Raw genomic sequence first — 23,894 nt, 5'->3', positions numbered from 1 at the left:
CTTCTCGGACATCAGACCTGCATCACGATGGTCTCCCTATGGGAAAAAAATCTAAAACTCTCTCCTTTTCTAAAGACAAATTTGATCTTTTCTGTTTCCACAGAAGATGGATAAAAGTTCAATGTCAGGTGTGGTACTCAGCAAAACTGCGCATGGTAAAGATGACCTCTGAGAAACAGCATCTGGACTGGAAGAACCCCGAATGAACTAAACTATCTGGTAGGATACCTGAGCTGAGGCCTCCCTCAGTGCAATAGCTCCTATAACCGGGCAGGTTACTCTCAGGACCCTGGGGACTTGACTGTGGGCTGTTTGAAAGATAACTGCTCCTATATGGCTTCTAAACCACCAAAGTGGCTCCCACAGCTACCAATGGGGACGCCATCCCCTCAGCCTTGAGCCATCACTGGGGGGAGAGGGTAAGAGAATGGTCCCTGGACCAGTGTGAGGACTCCTTCTGTGGAAGAAGTCACTTGATGCGGCCATGCTGACTTGCTGAGAGTCCTGTCCTACATCCTTCTAAGTGAATCAGATGCATGTATCCACCATGTGCCCAAATGTCTAGTGAAGCCCAAGCAGCCCCTCCCCACTGCCTTCTCCCACCTACTTCCAGGCTTCAGCCCACACAGATGGAAACGTAATACTCACCCAGCATCAGGATGGAATCCAGCCAGCCTGCACTGCTTCCCAGGCCTCGACGCCTTCCCTTGGCCACATCTCCTCAGCTGACAATCTAGATGAAAGGGCATCTGGGTATTGGCTACCAGTCCCCCTTCCCACTGTCCAATAAAAGACTTGACCACGATATTTATAATTATTTAATGAATGTTCCAAACACACCCTTCACAGGGGCTATAGGTGAATTTCATGATGATGGAAGCTGAGGTGCCTCCCGCCTGAACAACCACATGATTACCTGCAGCTTCCAAAAACCCGGATACCAACCAGAAACACTCCATAGGGAAGGGCATGATCACTGAGCCAGAGGTTCTTTGGGATTCTTACCCTCTCTTCCTCCTCCCCATAAGGACCTTCTCCAGGGGTCGGATGCTCAGGATGGGAGAAGGGGGTGGGGAGGCCCCATCATACCTGTGCAAAGAGGTGCGCTGGGAACCCCACACCTCCAATGCAGTAAGATGACCCAGAGGCACAGGGCTGCTCAATAAATAAATAATTCCCAGAAGCCACCCCCAGGGACTGGTGGGCCCAGGGATGCCGAGCTGGAGGAACCACCCTGCTGACACCTGGCCAGGCCCACTCGCTACGTGTTGCACACAAGCACATCTGCAAAGGGTCCCAGGAGGGTTTTGTTGAAGATGCAACGGACCCACACCAGGTAAGTGGTGAAGGGCTTGATGTTCTCAGTGAAGGTGTGGTTCTGCAGGGTCAGGATGTAAGGCACGTAGGTGTTCTCTCCCTGCTCCTGGAGCCACACTTCATACTTCACCTCCCTCACCTTCAGGTACTTGAGGTTCCACGGGATCTGCCAGGAGACGGTGAGGCGGGCCTCGGAGGCGCCCTGCACCGACGCCTGGCACCGCGCCTCCCGCACCTTGCCGGGGTACAGGCTGACCGTCCACTTCTGCTTCCGCGGCCCCGGCCGGCCCTTCACTACGCGCCGTATGGTTTGGATGAGGGACGGGATGTCCACTTTGGTGTCCTGGTAGATTCGGAAGAGCCACTCGGGGTTCCGGCAGCAAAGGTGCCGTGGGACCTCCTGGCTTTGCAGGATGCGAGCCTGCTCTGCACGGTCTAGGTGGGCGATGCCCCCCTGGTCCCAGGGCCGTTCCGGGTGCGTGACTGTGTTCTCGGGCATCGTGTTCCGCCAGGCTATGTACTGGAGGTCCATGCCAGGCAGCGTAGCCAGCGTCTTATAGGGGGTGTAGTGGTCAGGGTTGACGGCGTAAGGAAAAAGTTCCACCACGGTGGCCCCTCGGGGCAGAAAGAGGGCAGTGACCAGCTGGGCCCCGTGCATGCTGACCAGCATGGAGGCGTTGCTGACCAGTCTCACGACATCTGCAAAGGCATGGTCCTCCAGGGACACTGTCACCGTCTTCATCTGGAACTCCTGCGCCAGGGCCAGCAGCAGCTCTGCCTCATTCAGGATGAGTCTGTTCTGGGTGCGGCTGAAGACCAGGATGTACTCCTCGCCCAGGGCGCCCCCTGCGTGGCTCACATTCAGCTTTTCCGTCAGGAACCGTGCAAATTGCCGGATCTCGTTGCCTGAGACGAGGATGTTGGCCTTCGGGCCCTGGGGCTGGACGAAGCCGTACTGGTACCAGGTGGTGACCTTGGAGAGGCCCACAAAGGCGTGGGAAAAGCACAACAGTCGGCCCAGGGCCTTCAGCTGTGCCCGCAGGAGGGGCTGCTTGGGGCTGAGCAGCTTATAGAGGTCAAAGTGGGCGCCCTCACCCCAGCCCTCCATAAAAAAGAGCCGGGCCTCACGGGCCAGCCCGGGGAACTGGCGCAGCGTGTAGAAGAGGGGCAGCAGGTCGTCGTGGAAGACGTGCATGAGATTGTCGGGGTTGAAGCGGTTGGCAATCAGGGCCACATCGGGCACGAACACAGGCTTGGGCATGAAGCGCAGGGCGGCGGCCGGCAGCTCCACGAAGTTGAAGTACTGGGTGTTGTGGTCCTCCACGGTGGATAGGTCAAGTAGGGCCGGCTGGAAGCGCCGGGAGCCCAGGCTGGGCAGCATGACAGAGGCGTTGCCGTGGAAGAAGATGAACTCCTCTGCCTCGCTGGAGTAGCAGAGCCACTTGAAGCGGCAGATGCGGTCGGTGTGCGTGCGGCCGGTGCACACCATGTGCGTGCCACCCTCTGTCAGGATCTGCAAAGCCTTCGGGTAGTCGATGCGCAGCGTAGGGGTCGGCTCAGGGGCCCGACGGCCGAGCACCAGCTCCTCCTCCAGTGAGGCTGCATGCTCGCGCAGCCGCACATGCTTCCACAGCACCGCCGCCAGCACCGACACCAGGAGGGCGTTGAGCACGGCTGAGAGGTGCATCCTAGCGCTGCTGAGGGACCCTAGTGGGACAATGGCCCCTAGGAAGTGTCAAGGGCCTGGAAGGCCTTACCCATCCCTGCGGGCAACCTGAGGACCAGCAGAGGCCTGCAGAAGGAGAGATGGATAAAGGAAAAGGTGTCGGCCAGGTGTATCTGGAGTCACCCCAAGCACCCACTCCATGCCAGGCACTGTGCTGGACTCTGCTCTGGCCCTGGATCCTTGCACCATTTTGTACACTGGAAGATAGCATACATTAGACCTTTCAAAACTTCACCACCACCCCTCTGTTGTTTCCATGGGATGCCCGGACGTGCAGCGGGGTTGGGGGTGGGGTGGCGGGGATACATTCCTGAACCTTGAGTGTGGGCTTAGCCATATAACTTGCTTTGGCCAATGAGATGTTAGCAGAAAAAAACATAACCAGAGGCTTGAACAGCACTTGCATCACTGGCCTTGCCTTCTTTACACTTAGGGTATTGCCCTGAGGAAAAAAACGTGTTCAGCCTATCTTGCTGGTCCCTCCCAGCCATGTTCCATCTGGCTCAGGTGACCTTCAGATTTGTAAGTGAGCCCAGCCAAGATCATCAGAACCACCGGTCAAACACAGTCAAAACCATGTGAGATATCTGAGCTGAAGAAGTCATTCATTCAGTTCTTATCATTGGTCCCTGACATTCTGGGGCTAGAAGCACTGCTGCAGTGAAAGGTAACCAACAGAGGTTTGTGTGACAAGAGGCCTCAGGGAAAATCCCCGCTAGGGGCTGATGTGCCTGGTACTGCTAGGTAAGGACTTTGCCTTACCATGGGCACAAAGGGGACTGAAGGCCTGTGAGCCCTGTTCCCTGGCTGCACACCAGGACCCAGGTGCCCCTTCCCGGGACATGCACCACACTCGTACCACAGAGACAGGGGACATCTGCTCTCACTGAAAGCTGCTGCCGGGAAATTACGCCTGCTGGTTTTCAGACCTCCGTGGAAAGATGGGTAGAAATGTGTCCCCTTGGTGGTCCAATTGTGTTTGAGTGTCACCACAAAATCTCCAAAGGGTTAAACTTCCTGTCCCACACACACACACACACACCTACAGGGAGGCCTGGGTGGGCTGCAGGCATTTGCTCCCATTTTCCCACCCTACCAGGAAGAATATTATACCTGCTCTGAAACCTAGGACTGTTCAGACAGTTGAAGAATCTCACCCTTAGCCTGCACGGGAACAGCACAGGGAACACCTGACATTAGCCAAGGGGTCAGAGGACAGGGCACGGCAGCTGCCTTCTTAGCTGGCTGCTGACTGTGCCTCCAGTCAGCCCTGTTCATCTCTAGGGCAGGATCTCTATGAGCTCAGAAACCATGTAGCTGAGAAATCCGCTTAAGCGTCAGTGTTTTTTAGTCTTTTCAAATCCATGCACCTGCTGATACTAAAGGGGAAATCTTTCATGCCTCAAATTCACCTGTAAAATCCAGCATCCCCTTCCCCCAAGAACTTCTCATGCACAAGTCTCTCTTCTGCAACACCTGCTCCCCAAGACAACAGGACTTCATCAACTTCTACTTTCTGAAATTAGCATTTTATATCTATACCTGTATCTGTAAAATGACATTGGTGCATGTATTTTTCCAAATATATGTGTCCTCATCTAGAAATTCTCCACCCAGCCTCACCAGCTAGGTTGAACCACGTTAAATTGCTGATACTTGACAATTTCTGACCAATGTCCTTTGGTCCCACTATGGGAACCAACTATCCTTACCATCACCATGGTCCAGATAGTACAAAGGCTGCTCACAAAGAGGTTGGAAGGAGAGAGAGTTAATTCATCTTTAAGGTGGGGAGAGGAACAGAATTGAGAAAATAAAGGAAAGGACAAGAAGGGTTTAAGAAGAAAATGCAAAGGAAGGGAGGGCAGGGTATCTCACCAGGGGTTGGTGAGACCACCTTGAGGGCCTCAGCTCAGATCTGAGCTGGAGGACTGGAGAAGGACTATGCCAGAATGACACGGGGCAACATGAACAGGAGGAATGGCTGGGTGTAGGTATCTATCCACAAACAAGTGGCTCCTAGTTCTGACCACTGGGGAGTCCGACAGCAATGACACCACGGCAGCAATGAGCCCACCCAGCACTCAGATCTTGGTTTCTAAATATCATTCTTCAGGAGTTCCCATTCGTGGTTAACAAATCTGACTAGCATCCCTGAGGACTCAGGTTCTATCCCTGGCCTTGCTCAGTGGGTTAAGGATCCAGCATTGCTGTGAGCTGTGGTGTAGGTCGCAGATATGGTTCAGATTCTGCACTGCTTTGGCTGTAGGGTAGGTCAGCGGCTACAGCTTTGATTTGACCCCTAGCCTGGGAACCTCCACATGTCACAGGTGAGGCCCTAAAAAATAAAATAAAATAAAATAAAATAAAATAATAAAATAAAAAAAAATAAAGACTAAATAAATAAATATCATTCTTCATTAAAAGGAACCAGAGCTCCTTGAAGAAATAATTGTTTACAGGGCTGGGAAAGGGAACGTATAAAATAAGCTTAAAACATCTTACAGTGCCACAATGTAAGCAAGTTCTCAAGAAATGAATGGCATATATCAAAAGGGCACAGAAGCCAAAATGAAGGGGCTCCCAATGGCTAAATATGGGACAATCTGAATAGAAAAGTTAAAAAGCAATAGTAATGGATTATAACCCATAGAATAAACTAAATATCCACGAATCAATATTGATATGAATAAATTATTGAATAAATAAATAGGGGAGAAGAGACAGATCACCCTTATGGTATAATAAATGTAGAAAAAATGGTGCAAATAGAAAATCATCATTAAAAAAAGAAGTCATCATTTGACGAACACCACAGTGATAACTGTTTCAGACAAGATCCACTGATGGATGCTAAAATTAGTGGGTGAAAGTATGATGAGAAAAAGGAAATGTTCCCATCTCCTCCAACTATCTCCCTATGAGATACATATTAATTACAAAGGTAAAAATAGAAATTTTACAGCAGAGGAGTTTGGCAGACAGCCTCTGAACCAAATAATCAACATTCCCAGTAACAATATACTGACATCATGTACCTTTTACACACAGTGCTGAGAAGGGTAACCTCATTTCTGCAGCTTTCTTGCCCAAAATACATAACTTCAATTTGTACTTCTAAATTGGGGAAACTTGGGCCTAGTTCCAGCTCTAGCTCTGAATATGGTCTGTAGATTAGTTAATAGAGAAAACATTAAACCCAAATTGAAGGAAATTCTATAAAATACCTGACCAGGACTCTATAAGAGTTTGTCATAAAAGACAAGGAAAGACTGAGGAGGTCCCACATTGGAGGAGACTAAGGAGACAGGACAACTAAATGCAATATGGGCTCCTGGGCCAGAAAAAGGACATTAGTAAGACAACCGGCAGAATTTGAGTGAGGTTTGTGGTTTAGTATTAGTGCTGTGTTAATTTCTTAGTTTTAGTAATTATACTGTTGGTTGTGCAAGATGTTAACATCAGAGTAAGCTGAGTGAAGGAGCATTTTTGGTAACTGTTCTGTAAGTCTGAGATTATTTCAAAACAAAAAGTTATTTAAAAATTAGATAAGAAACAAGAGGAGCTCCCTGGTAGTCTAGTGGTAAAGGACTCACCATTGTCACTGCTGTGGCTCAGGTCACTACCATGGCTCAGGTTTGACCCCTGGGGACCGGGAATTTCTGCATGCTGCAGGTGTGGCCTGAAAAATCAAGAGAACATAGTATTTATAGGCAAAATGACATTTATGTGGTTTGTTCTAAAATACTCCAGCAAAGAAGGAGACAGATGGAATAAGACAGGAGAACACTGGTAATTGTGGAAGATGATGATGGGGTCTTTTTTTGGATCCTCTTTTATGTTTGTCTGATATTTTCCATAAGAAGAAGTTTAAAAGGAAATGATAAAGAATCAAATAAATCACAATTACAAATGACAGAATACTGGAAAGTGGGTGAGTAATAAATTAATACTCAGAAAATATGAAATAAAGCTTTCCCTGGAGAGATGGGAAACAGATGCATGAGGCATGAGTTGATGAATATATTTTGCTCTGATTGTAGACAAAAAAAGGCTTCCAACAGCAGCTAAAGCTAAAAGAGACACACCCAGGCAATATCAGAAAGCAAGACCCACCTCCAGCCTGAGTGGGCATCTCAGCCCCGGGATCTCATCGCCTCTCTAGAGAGCTTTCTGCTACCTGCCCCTCTCCTAGGTGCTCCTGCAGTGAAAGGCTGGCTTGGCAGCAGGTGGGAAGTGGGGTGGGGGCCACAGGCAGCAAAGAGGACTAGGGGGAATAAGTGTGAAGCAGTCAATCCCAGTCAAGTCACTGAACTTGGGACAGAGCTTATGGGAACCAGGAAACATGGACTAGGGGCCTTGTGGGGCCAGTACACAACTAGGCAGAGACTGGGTTTGGAGCCTGGGGAGTGAGGAGGGCTGTTTTTAATCAGATGCTTGGTCCTCCACCCATCCCCAGGCCCTGCCAGAATGGTGTTGACAGAAGGCAGGAAAAATAGAGACTGGCCCATGTGGACCTTGCACGGACACTTTAGGCTCTCCAGCGACCCTTCCAAGAGGGAAGATGGGAGGGAAGCTTTGCTGGGGATGGACAGAACATTTCCCTAGAAATAACACGGTTGTTAAATTATGGGACCCTGAGGTCAGACTGCCTCGGTTTCTAACTTTACCACTTTCAGGCTGGGCAGCTTGCGCCACCATCTGATGGGAATGATCATATAAATCCCCCAATCCCATTCTCCCCGGGTAAGAGGGTTCCAGGTAAGTGTGCTCCATAGACTCCCGGAGTTCCCTAACGGAGCAAGTGGATTAGGCAGCTGCCCAGAGTGGTAACTGGTCTTCTTCCCTGCCCTGTCATACTCACCCCCTCCCCCGGCCTCCCGGTCATGTTTATTGGGATTGAGTGTAGATAATCTACTTGCACTTAAATCCTTATCTGAGAATTTGCTTCTAGGGGAACTTTTTGTTTTTCCTTTTAGGGCCGCATCCATGACATATGGAGGTTCCCAGGCTAGGGGTCAAATCGGAGCTGTAGTCACTGGCCTACACCACAGCCATAGCAACTCAGGATCCGAGCCACTTCTGTAATCTACACGACAGCTCACGGCAACTTGGGATCCTTAACCCACTGAGCAAGGCCGGGGATCTAACCTGCGTCTTCATAGTTGCTAGTCAGATTTGCTTCTGCTGAGCCACAACAGGAACTCTGGGGAATGTTAATTAACACAAATATTATTATACTTTGCCACTGGAGAAAGATGGAAAGCTGCCCTTGCACTTTTACCTCCTATGAAATAGCCAAAGTGTGACAGTGAGAACGCCAACAAGAACTATAAAGTTCTCCAGTTTGTTCCCCACACTCCCCTCTGCATCTGTCCACACCCCCCAACACCAGACCCACCTGCACTGTAGCAGTCTGCAGACACTAGGAGAATGGAAGCGTCGGGCAAAATCCTCAGACATGTTTTCAAAAGATAACAGATGGAGCGAAAGTGTACATTAATCAGACCCCGAAGAAGCCAAGATCCTCCTAAGTCCTGTCTGCTGGCTGAAGGGACACAGCTTTTCCGTACCAGGGACCAGGCTGCTGGGAGAGGAGGGCAGGGCCCCTGTGGAGTCTTGTTATGGAGGCAGATTAAGAGCAAACCTGGCCAGGGGCAAGGAAGCACATAAAGAAGTCAACTCAATGGCCTCAGGGGCCCCTTCTCTGCTTGTAAGGTAGAGGGCTGACTGCAGAACCTGTTCTTTGGAAATAAACTCATTACATGGGAAAGACAGTCCTCTTGGACTTTCAAGGCATGGCATCAATAGCTTGGGTGTGTTGCCTTCAACACATGTAGTCTCTGGGAGGGGTGGAGCCTGTCACTTACCATGACCAGACCACTCTTGTCTCAAGTTACCTGTGGGGTCATGGTCCTAGACAAAGCCAGAATAGGTGAGCAGCAGAGGGAGGATGCCCATGCTAAGAAAGAAGAGCCCTCAAGGCTTACAAAGGGCACTTGCCCAGAGCACCCATCTTCCAGCAAGGAGGCAAGCTCTGAATAGATCCCCAAAGGAAACCCCTCCTGAAGCCTTGCTTCGTGCCACATAGTAGAAAGGACATAGGTCCCTAGGGTCCCTACTTCATTCTCTTGACAACAGGGTCTGGTGAGACGTGGGCAGGTGCAGCACTGACCTGACATAACCATCAGTGTGGCGCGGAATGGACACGAGCACCCCCAACCCCCTGCCCAGAGGGCAGCACCAGCAGGTGTGCTGGGCAAGGCAGCCTGACTGCCCCCCAACTTCACCTACAGGAAGATGAGGTGTGTGAGGCTATCTCTAGCCCTGTCCATGCCTCTATCCATGTCTACCTCCATTCATGAATCTAAGTCCAAAGACTTAAGAGAACATTAAGAAAACAAGGGAGTGAGGCTTTGCCTCAGCTCAAGTGAGAGTAGGGTATGTACAAGAGATTAAAAAAAAAAAAAAAGACATCCCTGACTCAAGGTTCCCCCTGTGGCAGAGGAGACAAGGGACTCCTAATGTGGCAGCTGATGTGGCACAGCTGTCACAGAGGCAGGGGCTGCATGCTCTAGAGCACTAACGGAGGCAGCCTCTTCACTGTTGGGGGGTAGGGTGGAGCCACCAGTGCTAGAGGTGCTTCTCCTGCCCCAGAAGTGTCAAGGAGGTACTCGGCACAGGTGACAAGCTTTCTTTGTTCATCAGGACCTGCCCAACCCCTCATCTGATCATCCCTCAGGTCATCCTGATGAGATAGTCATTTGGCCTCTGCTCAAAAATCCCTTTCCCAGTGATCTCACCCAAAGGGCTCCCTAGAGGAAGAGCACATCCATTGGGTGGCTAAGAGGAGAGCCTGCTTAGGAAGTGGGAACCTCTCGCATACCATGTTAGTGCATTCCATCTGGGCCAGCGTGGGCGTCAGGACACACGCAAGAGGCAGTGGAGACTTCACGCCTCCTTTGTAAAGGTGGTGCTCAAGACTTCTTCCCAGGGTCAGGCTCACATTCACCTGCCTTCAAGACCACATGTGAACAGCCTTTATGATCTTGGCAGGTCCCTCTACTGCCTCAAGCCTCCATGTCCTCCTCTGTACAATGGGAAGTATAACCTCCTCAGGGTGTCATGAGAATAAGTGAACTAAGGCATGTAAAATATGTAACAGGCCTCAAAACACATCTGCTGTCATAATTTACTTCCATTAGGGCTCCTAAAAAGTTTTTTAATTACTCAATGAATTGTATTACATTTATAGTTGTACAATAATCATCACAACCAAATTTTATAGCATTTCCATCTCAAACCCCCAGCGCATCCCCCCATCCCGCAAACTGTCTCCTTTGGAAACCAAAAGTTTTTCAGTCTGTGAGTCAGTATCTCTTCTGCAAAGAAGTTCACTGTGTCCTTTTTTAGATTCCACAGGTAAGTGACAGCATATGATGTTGGTGTCTCATTGTCGGACTGACTTCACTTAGCATGATAATTTCTAGGTTAGGGCTCCTAAAATTAACAGCAAACGAAAAACAGGTACCACACCGCACAACCCCAAACCAATTCCCAAAGGGGCCGAACCCCCAATAGCTTTGTGGGGCACTCTCACAGCCTCCCAGCTTCACTCCATCTTCCTAATGACTTGCTTCCCTGCTCTGGGAAGGTGGCCCCATAAATTTAGAAAAAGCCTCTCCCTGGTGAGCAGCCAGTTTTCAGTACAAAATTAAAAATCAGAACCCCTGTCACTCCCAACATTCTATGCTGGCAGTGAACTTAAAAATTATTTGTGGGGAGTTCCCGTCGTGGTGCAGTGGTTAACGAATCTGACTAGGAACCATGAGGTTGCAGGTTCGATCCCTGGCCTTGCTCAGTGGGTTAAAGGATCCGGCGTTGCCCTGAGCTGTGGTGTAGGTTGCAGACACGGCTCGGATCCAGCGTTGCTGTGGCTCTGGCATAGGCTGGTGGCTACAGCTCCGATTCGACCCCTAGCCTGGGAACCTCCACATGCCGTGGGAACGGCCCTAGATAAAGCAAAGCAAAACAAAACAAACAAACAAACAATAAAGTCTCTATTGATAAAAATAAATAAAAAATATATTGTATATGTATTCAGTATGTTCATTTGTATATACTGATTTGGAGGTAGGACATCAAGATAGATTGCTTGGGGTCCTTCACTACGTTAAAAAAAATATATATATTTGTGCATTTTCTCATTTAATCCTCAAACCAATATTTAAGTGGCTAGCAAAGCAGCATTAACATTTTCCCCATCTTACAGACTGGAACACAGAGGTGAGGAGAAGCTAAGTACATGTGTCCCAAGGCCCCTGGCCTGCATGGAATGGCATCAGGATTTGAACACAGAGCGTGTAAGCATGTCTACACTAACAGCCCAGGCACCACTGGGCCCTCATCTCTGCATTCAGGACAAAGTGGTCCTGGGGACTCAAACATCACCAGATTTGTCATTCTCTGCCTCCTTTCCCTCAGGCACAAGATTTAGGACCCAGTGGGTATGGGGTACAAAGTGCTTAGGGGCTCGGCCAGGACAAAGACTGATAGAGCAAGAATACTTTTCTTTTCTGGCTGCCATATGTGGCTTGATATGGGATCTCGGTTTCCAGACCAGGAACTGAACCTGGGTCGCAGCAGTGAAAGCACCAAGTCCTAACCACTAGACCACCAGGAAGCTCCAAGGAATGCTTTTCAGTGGTATATTTTTAGTGTTAACATATTTTCGTCAAAAATGTACTCTACTTAAATATGGTAGATAAAAGATATTGAGCTAGTTTTCATTTAATTTTGCTGACAAGTCAATAACTAGAAGAATGGGTTCAAGCTAAAAAAAAATACATATTTTCAAAAGAAAAGGAAAAAAGAAATAAACAAGAGATTAAAAATCTGCTTTAAAAAGCCCTCTAGAAACTGAGGCAGACAGAAGGATGCTGCCAATTCCTCCATCAAAACTGCTTCCCTTGGCTCCTAGGCCAGATACTACCAGATTTCCACAGACCTAGCCAACTCTCCTTCCCAGAATCCCATCTATTCCAGGAAGCACAGGAAGAAAGTACTGAGGATGCTGCCACAACTGCTGACACGGTAAGAGCTGGGCAGTGGGGAGGAGCTGCCACTGTGGGGACACCTCACCTCAGGCTGTGCATCTAGCATGGGGAGCAGGCTCCACTCCTGGGGGGCCTTGCCCAGCTCCAGACACAGGCACAGAGAAGACATTCACAGGGGCCTTGGTATCTGATAAGGAGTAGAAGCCCAGGAATTCTAGGCCTAGAGCTGCGTACAAATTAACATGCTGAGGTCAAAAGCCAATGGGGAGACTGAAGCCAGGGGTGAGCAGGGTGACCCAGAGACAAACACTCAGGATAAAGCTCAAGATGATGAAGGCCTGGCAGGAAAGTGGCCTGGTTGCACCTACTAGTATTAGTCTGCTCCAGCTGCCATAACCAAGTACTGCAGACTGGGTAACTTAACAGAAATTGGAGCCTGGGAGTCCAAGATCAAGGTGTCAACAGGACTGGTTTCTCCTGAGGCCTCTCCCTGGGCTTGCAGACAGCCACCTTCTCACTGGGTGCTCCCATAACCTCTTTGTGTGCAAAGGGGAGAGTGAGATCGTGAGTCTCTCTTCCTCTTTTTATTAGGACATCAGTCCTACTGGATTAGGGCCCCACCCTTTTGACCTCATTTAACTTTAATTACCTCCTTAAAGGTCCTATCTCTAAATATAGACACATTAGCAGTTAGGGCTTCAACTATGAATTTGCAAGGATGCAATCCAGTCTGTAACACTACTCTTCTGGCTTCTCCAGAGATGCCAGAAATCCACTTAAAATGTGAAATGTCCTAATCTGCCATTTCTGGCAACTTTTCACATTGAGTGAAGCTGATACATAGGCCCAAGGACACAAGGGGCCCAGGGTTGTAAGCTCTGGTCTAAAGGGAAGTGCTCTCCTGCTGGCCTGGTCAGCTGCACTGGGTTCCCAACTGTCAGGACCAGCTGCTGTTCACCAATCACGCCCCTAGGAGCAAGGCTGTGGGGGTCAGGGGTGGCTGGGACTGCCAGCACCACCTCCGCCAGACCCAGGTTCAGAAGACTAGCAGGGCCCAGGTCAAGACGAGGTTTTATGCAAACAGAATAAAAATTTCACTTTTTGTTTGCTGGGGGTGGGGTGTGGGGTGGGGTTTCTTTTTAGGACCGCGCCCACAGCATACAGAGGTTCCCAGGCTAGGGGTCAAATCAGAGCTGTAGCTGCTGGCCTACACAGCCACAGCAATGCCAGATTCTAGCCTCGTCTGTGACCTACACCACAGCTCATGACAATGCCAGATCCTTAACCCACTGAGCGAGGCCAGGGATCGAACCCACGTCCTCATGGATACTAGTAGGTTCGTTAACCACTGAGCCACAACGGGAACTCCAAAGACTTCATTTTTAAGGGTTGTTCACACTTCTGACTGAAAATCATAGAATCCTTATTTTGTCATTGATGGCAAAGTGCCTTCATTCTAAATGCAGCGCTGAGTTATGGAATCTTCCCGCCTCGCACCAATGAGTCTCACATGTTGTGAGTTAGTAAAGAGCAAACAAGTTCCAATAACTCAAACAGCCCCAGAATGATCTCTTTCCCTGCTCCCCCACCCCCTGCCATTTATTGCTACCAGAAGCAGCACATGGAATTGGTGGTACTCCTAACGTACGTTGTATATGCTCCCAAGTTAGATCTTCATCCAATGCTACTGACAAACCTGAACAAACAGACAAGGCATCACGTTTTCTGCCAAAAGCATTTACCCTTTGGCAAAGTGTTGGCAGTCTCTTGAGTGCTCCTTGTAAAATCTAACATTTAATTGAACAGGCATATTTAACATTTAGTTAGGAATGCATCTTCTTGGACTAAAAACTTAATGTGGCTAATAACATTTTGCTTTGAAGGATAAAGCAAGGCAAAACGAGAGACATTAATCCTAAATCAACAGCTGCAGATAGGGATTACTTCCTTATCAGTAAATGAGGATGGAACTACTTGGGTGGGGGGGTGGGCAAGAGAATTCCAGTCTGTGTGACTCTGTGTGATGGGCGAGGTCGCACTTTGCTGAGGACAGCCAAGATGCCAAGGCGCTCGGCACAGGTGGGACAGATGAACAGGTGAAGGTGGGTCCAGCCTCCCACTGGCCTGCCTGCAACCCTCTCACCAGTTTTCAGCTGCAACCAATCACCAGTTTTCATCATCCCACTAACATGGAAACCATTGCTGTGACATCGTCTGGCTTTTGCAGGGCACCCATGGGTCACTTGCAAGTTAGATCTGCCTGTGTTGGTCCTTTCTGGCTTAACAGGAAAGCACTACTAGGCAACAGCGTGGTCACAAACAGGGACACAACAGAGAACAGAATCATGTGAGTCTCTGCTGTGATGCTTAAGCAGGTGACAGAGAATACACCTACACCAGTTTTCCTAGTGAAACTGCCAACTCAAATAAAAGCAATTCTTATAGGAAACCCTCGGTCCCCAATCGGGCCCTCAGGATTGAATTCATTAAGAGGATTAGAAGACTACTCACTACAAGCATAAAATATTTACAAAGAATGAAGAAGTATGCATAACAAGAAATTGTCCTGTCTGGAGCTGAGGCCAGCCAGGGCAGCTACCTGGAGGGTGAGGGAGTTCTGGGAAAGGTTTTGGAGGGTTTTGGTGATTGTGGAGATAAAATAAGCATCTCTGTTGGTGTCCCTGTTGGTGATGACTGACACAAAGCTCTGTCTATAGCAGACATTGCTGTGTCTAGTTCTCACATCCATTATGTAAGCCCCAAGGCCACTCAGCCATGGGGCTCCTCTCATATCCCAGGGGAGTGACGGCCAGGCCTGAAGCCATGCACAGCTGAATGGGCACTGCATTACAAGACACATAAAGAGAGGGGAGCCCGGGCTGCAGGGCAGGTGAGGGCACTGCCAGGAGAAGGCAGGAGATGAAGATGCCAGGACCTGGGTTTCACCAGTGGAGACCTATGGGCTCAGACGATCATTTGTGAAGCCTTTTGCAAGGTGAAGCCATGCAGTGTCCAGATCACGGCAGTCCCTGCCAGACACCCAGGGAGCCTAGAGCCCAACATAGTGAGTGGAAGGAGGTGACAGGCCTCAGCTTGGGTTTTCCTTTGGTCTCATCACCATCACCCTCAACTCCTCCCTTTCATCATAATCACCACCACCATCATCATATCAGAGCCAACATCCACTGGCCAATCACTAGGTGCTGGGTTCTCCACTTGACATGATGATCTTCATTTTACAGATACAGAACCAAAGCACAGAGAGGTTAGAAACCTGCCATGGGTCACACAGGAAGCAGCAATGAAACTCTAGGCAGGCTAGCTAAAGTTGTCTGTCATCTCTGTTATTTATTTTTTTTTAACCTGGAAATAATCTCAGACTTAAAGAGTTGTATGTATGGTACAAAGAATGCTCCTACATCCTTACCCAGATCCACTAATGCTAATTTGACACATTTGTTTTACCATTCTTTTTCTGAACTGTTTAAAAATAAGCTAGAGACATTTTGCCCCTTGAGCTCCTAATACTTTAGCATCTATTTCCTAAGAATAAGGACATTCTCTCATATCACATAAAATCAGGAAATTAATACTGATAACATACTGTTATGAATCCATGGTCTCTATTTTATGATCCAGAATCCAAACTGGGCTGAAGTCTGCCAGCCCAGTAGCATGTCTCTCTAGTCTCCCTGGATCTTGGCAGTTTCTCAGTCTTTCCCTCCTTTTCATGACCTTGACAATTTTTAATAGAATCAGATATTTTCTAGTCTGTTCCTCAGTTTGGGCTCGCCTGATGTTTCCTCGTTAAACTCGGGTCATGCACCTCTGTGTGGGGTCAGAGTCCACATGCTTAACTGTTAATATGACCCTATTCTACCTGAGTCCTTCTGGGACACTTCACAGTGAGGCAGCCAGGATCACCAAGGACCCAGAAAATCCATCCAGTGTAAGATGCTTGAAGGAGTAGGGCTCCTTCCTTGGGGAAAAGGAGCCCCTGGACCCCGGGTATTCTTCAAACACCCAAGGGGCTGTGTAGCAAGAGTGAGGCTGCTGCAGAGGGTGGGCTGCAGCCCTGTCTAGCTGAATGGACCATGTGCATGATGGTGACACATGCAACGCAGGCCCCCAGGCTTAAGGTGGACTTCAGGTACATGTCATTCCCAGCAGCCGGCTGCCACTCTGCCCCTAGCACAGCTGTGTGGGCCACTCCAGGGCCCTTAAGGCCTGTGGAAGGAAGTCACAGTGGGGGGGGCAGTGCTGTGTAAGAGGTAGGAAGAGGACTTCTCTAAGGGTTAGAGCTGTTCTAACATGAGGGTCAGCTACTGCCAGGAAGGGGTCCAATAAACCAAGGTCAACCTGTGAGGTGGGGATGGGGGCTAGACAGCAGGGAGTCCCCCAAAGCAGAACTCACTCCCCTAAAGCAGTATCAGCTTCACCTGGGATATGGGTAATGCAGAATCTGGGGCCCCCTCCAGACCTGCTGCACCAGAATCTCTGGGCGACGGGGGGAATGTAGGAACCTGTTTTTCTAATAAAGCTTTCCGGTAATTCTAGCGTGCATTCAATTTTAAGAACTCCTCTGAGGTTTTCTAACACTCCACAATTCTGCAGTTCCCTGCTTCAAAACACCCAGCAGGGCATTTCTGTCCAACCCAGGGTAAACAACCGAGGACAACCTCCCCATCAACAAAGGCTAGTAAACCGTGTTCCCAGCCTCTGCTAAGATGACAAATAAACCTATGTTCTGGGACAGACTAAGAGGGCTGTCAGACTCTAAGCCCTCTTTTGAAAAAAGTTTCCCAACCCACACCTTCCCATACAATCTGAATCACTTATAATGCTGAAGTGGCAGAAAACCAGCGCAGGTCTCTCGGCCCTGGCTAAATGAACAAGAGGTGGAGCTTGGGTCTAAAGAAGCCACCAGTGGGAGACCCTGGAGAGGTCAGATCCAGTAGTGGTCCTTGTATTGCATGGCCACACTCGCAGGCCAGTAGAGAGAGAGGTCCCTGAGAAATGAACCACTGAATGAAGCAAGGCTAGACTCTTCTCTGGTTCCTTATGGTGACTGGCCACCCCTCTTGGAGGCTCTGGGACCCAGTATAACCGTGGTAACTCCTAAATCCCCCCAACCCCAGGATGTGTCATGATTCCTGACACAAGCCCCCATACTGAAGGATCCTGGGTGTGTCTTGTCACTGGGTGTGTCTAAAACAACCTGATCCAAGGATCTGTACTGGGAACAGCAGTAACAGTGGCAATATAGTTGATCAGGTCCCCAAACGCTCCCTGAAACCTGACCCAGGGTTTAGTACCCATTGGCCAGCCAGAAAGAGGTGCTATGTTATGCTTTTCAAAGAGGAGAAAAGAGACAGCTCCTAGTATTAAGACTGTACCAATGAGGAGTTCCCATTGCAGCTCAGCATAAACGAACCTGACTAGTAGCTATGAGGACAAATGTTCAATCCCTGGCCTTTCTCAGTGGGTTAAGGATCCGGTGTTGCCATCAGCTGTGGTGTAGGTTGCAGATGCAGCTCAGATCCAGCATTGCTGTGTCTGTGGTGTAGGGCGGCAGCTGCAGCTCCGATTTGATCCTGAGCCTGGGAACTTCTATATGCTGCACATGCGGCCCTAAAAAGAAAAAAAACAAAAAAAAGGCTACCAGTGAGTGGCTTAAAGACTTGAATAGGGAGTTCCTGTCATGGCGCAGTGGTTAACGAATCTGACTAGGAACCATGAGCTTGCACGTTCGGTCCCTGCCCTTGCTCAGTGGGTTAATGATCCGGCATTGCCGTGAGCTGTGGTGTAAGTTGCAGACACAGCTCGGATCCTGAGCTGCTGTGGCTCTGGCGTAGGCCGGTGGCTACAGCTCCAATTCAACCCCTAGCCTGGGAACCTCCATATGCCGCAGGAGCGGCCCAAGAAATAGCAAAAAAAAAAAGACTTGAACATAAGACAAGACACCATAAAACTCCTAGAAGAGAACACAGGCAAAATATTCTCTGATATCAACCAAACAATTGTTTCCTTAGGTCAGCCTCCCAAAGCAATAGAAATAAAAACAAAAACAAATCAGAGTTACTCACTTTTACACAGCAATGGGAACCATAAAAACAAAAACAATGAAGATGAGGGTGCGATCCCTGGCCTTGCTCAGTGGGTTAAGGACCCAGCATTGCTGTGAGCTGTGGTGAAGGTCACAGACATGGCTCGGATCCCATGTTGCCATGGCTCTGGAGTAGGCTGGCAGCTACAGCTCCGATTGGACCCCTAGCCTGGGAACCTCCATATGCTGCTGGTGCGGCCCTAAAAAAAGACAAAAAGACCAAAAAAAAAAGACACATGCGCCCTTATGCTCACTGAAGCATTGTTCACAATAGCCGAGACATGGAAACAACCTAAATGTCCATTGACAGATGAATGGATTGAGAAGATGTGGTACATATACATGATGGAATACTACTCAGTCATAAAAAATAATGCCATTTGCAGCAAAATGGATGGAACTGAGATACTCATACTAAGTGAAGTAAATCAGAAAGAGAAAGACAAACATCATATGAGGTAACATGTGGAATCTAAAATATGGCACAAATGAACCTATCTACAGAACAGAAATAGACTCACAGACATGGAGAACAGACTTGTGGTTGTCAAGAGGGAGGGAGCGAGTGGGATGGACAAGGAGTTTGGGGTTAGCAGATGCAAAGTATTACATGTAGAATGGATAAGCAATGAGGTCCTGCTGTATAGCATAGGGAATTATATCCAATCATTTTTCCCCCCATCACTTGTGACAGAACATGACAGAATATTAGAAAAAGAAAAAAAAATATATATATATATATATATGAATGAATGACTAGGTCACTTTGCTGTATAGCAGAAAATTAACAACACTGTAAATCAACCATATTAAAAATATTTTTTTAAAAAGACTGTACCGATGGCAGTCACCACTGGCAGAGTGAAAGGTCTGATTCCCAGATGGACCATGGGCCCTGGGTGTGCACCTGTGAGGACATGGGAAGCCAGACAATGCTACCATCATCTTACTTTAGTGAGCATCTATGTGCCAGGCACTGTTCTATGCCCTTTCACTTAAACCTCACAAAAACTCTCCCGTGTAGGTACTTATATTATCTCTACTTTCTTTAAATATGAAAAACTAAAGCTTAGTGGGATTAAGCACTTTAGTGGGAAAAACTAAAGCTTAGTGGGATTAAGCACTTCCAGGTCTTGCAGCTGAAGCAGAAGCACCAGGATTCAAACCTGTGTCTGACTCCGGGGTTCACAGTGCTTCAGACTCAGAGGTACAATCAGTGATGGAGAAGCAGGGTAGATCTCAGAGCAATGAGCTTTCATTGCTCAAGGGCAGAGCAGGTGTGGCTGGCTCTGGAAACACAAACCCACAGGCCCTCAACTGTAACTTAGCAACCCAAGGCTTCTCGTGTAATTACTCACCACCCAGCCAGGCAGAGAGATGTGTGGCAGGTGAGAACTGTGGCCATTCTCTCACCCCAAGGAAGGTCTGGGGAGCACAGTGGGGTAACAATTATCCCACCTGCCCTGGTGCTGTGCTGACAGGGTTAATCTACCAATTGAGAATGACAAAGCTATCGCTTTTTAGAGCTCAAAGAGCCCTTAGAAATATTTCCTCCAAGTCTTTATTTTATAAAAGGTCTTGAGAGGCAGTGGGAGCTCTCATAGGCAGCTGAAATTAAAACAGCAGAATGCTGGCTCAGTCCAAGGCCCCCTTTCCTCACACTGTGGTTCGAAGGTGACCCTCCGCCCCAAAGCAAAGATCAGGCCCAAAAGTACAGGCCTCCAGGACTCTCCTAGCCCCTAGAGAAGATCATTTCTTTTCATAACCAAGCTGTACAGATCTCACCCAGACTACGCCCTTCCCTAGGCCTGTGGTCCAGGGATGAGAACCTCTAGGGGCCATAGGGCTTGCTTGCCTTGACTCTTCCTAACACCTCACCCTCCAGCCTTGGCCAACCTCAGACATGGAGAGGAAGCACACATGGCCAGGCTGCAGGGCCCTGCCTCTTCCCCAAGCAGTTCCCCTGATGTAACACTGGAGACTGCCCCAGGTCATTGGTGGGCTCCGAGAACTGCAAAGATCCTGGGCAGCAGAGCAGGTGAATTAAATGGTGCCAGTTCTGGAGCTGAGATGCCAGGAAATGAGCTCTGGTCCTGTCACTTGGCAGCTACATAGCTGTAAACCAATTCTTGTCTCTTTTTAATGTTTTGACATACCAAAAGGTGTACAGGGAGTTCCCGTCGTGGCGCAGTGGTTCACGAATCCGACTAGGAACGATGAGGTTGCGGGTTCGGTCCCTGCCCTTGCTCAGTGGGTTAACGATCCGGCGTTGCCATGAGCTGTGGTGTAGGTTGCAGACGCGGTTCGGATCCCGCGTTGCTGTGGCTCTGGTGTAGGCCGGTGGCTACAGCTCCGATTGGACCCCTAGCCTGGGAATCTCCATATGCCGCGGGAGCAGCCCAAGAAATAGCAAAAAGACCAAAAAAAAAAAAAAAAAGGTGTACATAATTAATGTATATGACTTGATAAGTATGGAGATAGGTATACACCCATAAAATCACCACCATAATTTATGCCATAAACCTATCCATCATCTTCAAAAGCTTCCTCCGCCCTCATTTTTTTGTGATAAGAATACTTAACATAAGCTCTACCTGCATAGTAAAATTTGATGTATAGAATAGAACATTGTTAACTATAGCCTCTATGCTGTACAGTAGATCTCTAGGATTTGGTTGTTTTGTCTATCTGACACTGACTAATACCTTCCCATTTCCCTTCCCCCCAATTCCTGGTAACCACCATTCCATGCTCTGCTTCTATAGGTCTATTTTAGATTCATATTTTAAGTGGTACCATGTAGTATTTGTCCTTCTGAGACTGCCTAGGCCAATTCTTAGCCCGGGCAAGCCTCCATTTCCTGGTCTAGAAAACAGACACAATTATACCTACTTCGCCGGATGGTTTTGTGAATTCAAAGAGATGACCCAGGCAAAGCACAGTCTGACAATTATTTTTATAGGATTATTATTAATCATAATAAGGCTATAACTCCCACTCATTGGCTCTGACTCTGTGTCAGGCACAATGCTAAGTGCTTTACATGAATTATCTCATTTATTCCCTCTTACAAATCTAAAATAGTGTTACCAATTTCACTCCATGTTTGAGGGAGTATGCTCAGAATTGTTAAGTGAATTGTCCAATGTTGCACAGCTATTAAGTGGTGAGGCTGGGATCTGAACCCAAATTTGACATCTAAGTCTATGATGACATTTTTGAGCTCTGCCTTTCATGTTCATGACTTTGCCCAATTAAAAAAACCCATCAGGTAGGAGTTCCCATTGTGGCTCAGCGATAATGAATCAAACTAGTATCCATGAGGATGCCGGTTCAGTAGATTGCCATGAGCTGTGGTGTAGGTTGCAGACAAGGCTCAGATCTGGGTTGTGTGGCTATGGTGCAGGCCTGCAGTTGCATCTCGGATTTACCCCTAGCCTGGGAACTTCCCTTTGGCTCATGTGCGGCCCTAAAAAGACAAAAAACAAACCGAAAAAACCTATCAGGCAATAGGCAGGTCCTGGGGGACAGTATCCATTGACAACCAACCGAGAGTGAGTGATAAGGACCCTTGGGGACTAGAGCATTTGGTAATTTAATTTTCTGGTTAGCTAATATTCACTAGACTAGAAGCCTTTGTTTATTGCTAAATATTTTCTAAAGCAAGGCTCAGAGCAAGAACTTGCCAACCAGAAGGTCAGCTTGAAAAATGCTCTGACATCTACCACATCAAGGCCACCAAGACACTCACATAGCAGTCACCTGCACCCCATCCTCCTCTTTGCTGAGGATTCCACTCTGCTTCTCCTCACCCTCCTGGATGGGACTCAGGAACTTATGTGCTGTCCAACCCTGGAGAAGAGGAGACCTGTGCTCCTTCCTGGCTCTGCCACCCAGCAGGACTTGGATTTCTCGTTTGTAAGTGAAAGGATGAGTTGGAAGATCTCCAAGATCCATGAGAGTCAGAGAGAGCAATTAGTTCCAGTGTGACGGACTTGGGTTCCAATCTCACCTTTAACGTTTTCTGTGGTTAGCAACCACAAGCGCTAAAATTTGCTACACATTCACTGTGCACCAGACACTGGTCTGAGGACTTTTGCAGCATCATTTCATGTAATCCTCACAGCAACCCTGTGATTGAAGGTGCTTTTACCCCCATTTTGCAAAGAAACAGAGGCTCAGAGAGGATAAGTGACTTGCTCAAGGGTGCACAGGTAGTGAACATGTTACAGTAAACCTTTGTAAATGAAACTTATTCTGCCTGTGCTCTTAGCCAACAAGTCCTACGAGCCCATTCCCATTTCATTCTCACTTCCCTCAAGAATAGTTTCTGAGATTTGGTTGGCATAAAGTAAATAAACCCTACCCCCACCACCAGGTGCAAGACTCTGGCCTGAGGACCCCAGACCTTAGCATAGAATTCCCATCACTGACAGGGATATGGGTTCCTACACACACGCCTGGGACCAGGAATCCTCCTTCAGAGGGTATCCCAGCAGGTTGTGAGAGGCTCTCATCACAAGACACACAGTTGGCACCCTACTGAGCCCCAAACGACCCAAGATCACTTGTGGGCTACGTAAGTACTGCCTTCAAAGGGAGCTCGCGAGGTCCAGGCCCCCTCCGTGCACCTTGCCTGCTACCCCCCAACCCACGACTCATGAGCACCTCCCAAGCGAAAGGGCGCGGGAACCGCTACCAGTACCAGCCCCGAGCTAAGGGCTTCAGCTGACACGCCAGGGCCCAGTGCACCTAGACCCCGAGGGTCCACATCCCCTCACCCCCGCCCACCTCTCGCACCTCCTTCGGCCCGCATCCCACGTCACTCCCGCCCATCTGCAAACCCCCCTCCCCCCCCCCAGCGCTCCGGTCATCTCCTCCTGGGGGAGATCGGGGTGGGGGGGGGGGTCTATCCCTCAATTTCAACCCAGGCGAGTCGCGGAACCCTAGCCCACCGCGAACGCGCGCGTCTCACCTGCACCCGTAGCCCGGGTTCCGCTGGGCTGAATGAAGCTTCCAGGCTGGCCCTCCGAAGAGCCGTTTTTGGTCGAAACCGCCGCCGCCGCCGCCCGCTCTGAGCCGTGAAGGCCCAGGCAGGGAACGCAGGCTCCGCCGCGCAGACCGGTCCGTCGCCACCCGGCTCACAAGAGCCTTCCGTGCGTCTCCCCAGCTGACGAGCCCCGTGAGGAAGCTTGTGCACGTGCGCAGGATCCTGGGTTCAGCCGCCCCAGCCCGAGGCCAGAACCACCCACTTGTCTCACGGAATTCTGGGAATTGTAGTTGCATCCATTGACAGCCTGCTCCTTCAACCCGCGGAATCCTGGGAATTAGAGTTTGCTCCCTAACTGGCAAAGTTTTGCTTAGTGTTAGGTTTGTGCAATTTGGGAGGCCTCATAATAAACTTAAGTGCAAGTTAAGCCAACAAACATGTTATTAATCAAATCAAAGTAGTTAATACTTTCACATGCTTTTTTTTTTTTTTTTTTTTTTGCTATTTCTTTGGGCCGCTCCCACGGCATATGGAGGTTCCCAGGCTAGGGGTTGAAACAGAGCTGCAGCCACCGGCCTACGCCAGAGCCACAGCAACGCTGGATCCGAGCCGAGTCTGCAACCTACACCACAGCTCATGGCAACGCCGGATCCTTAACCCACTGAGCAAGGGCAGGGACCGAACCCGCAACCTCATGGT

At 49.0% G+C, this 23,894-nt stretch overlaps 1 protein-coding gene across 1 annotated transcript; it reads right to left on the bottom strand.

Moving 5' to 3' along the window:
- Positions 1 to 800: 800 nt before the first annotated feature.
- Positions 801 to 23,614, bottom strand: POMGNT2 (protein O-linked mannose N-acetylglucosaminyltransferase 2 (beta 1,4-)). The gene is made up of 2 exons (XM_047771282.1): positions 23,181 to 23,614; positions 801 to 3,109 (listed from the first exon to the last, which is right to left on the bottom strand). Exon 2 carries the CDS (start codon positions 3,002 to 3,004, stop codon positions 1,262 to 1,264), a length of 1,743 nt encoding a protein of 580 aa, XP_047627238.1. The 5' UTR covers positions 3,005 to 3,109; positions 23,181 to 23,614; the 3' UTR covers positions 801 to 1,261.
- Between the last annotated feature and the right edge of the window lie 280 nt (positions 23,615 to 23,894).

This window comes from Phacochoerus africanus, chromosome 1 (assembly GCF_016906955.1).
Source record: "Phacochoerus africanus isolate WHEZ1 chromosome 1, ROS_Pafr_v1, whole genome shotgun sequence".
Classification (NCBI taxonomy): domain Eukaryota; kingdom Metazoa; phylum Chordata; class Mammalia; order Artiodactyla; family Suidae; genus Phacochoerus; species Phacochoerus africanus.
This window is presented reverse-complemented; position numbering and strand designations above follow the sequence as displayed.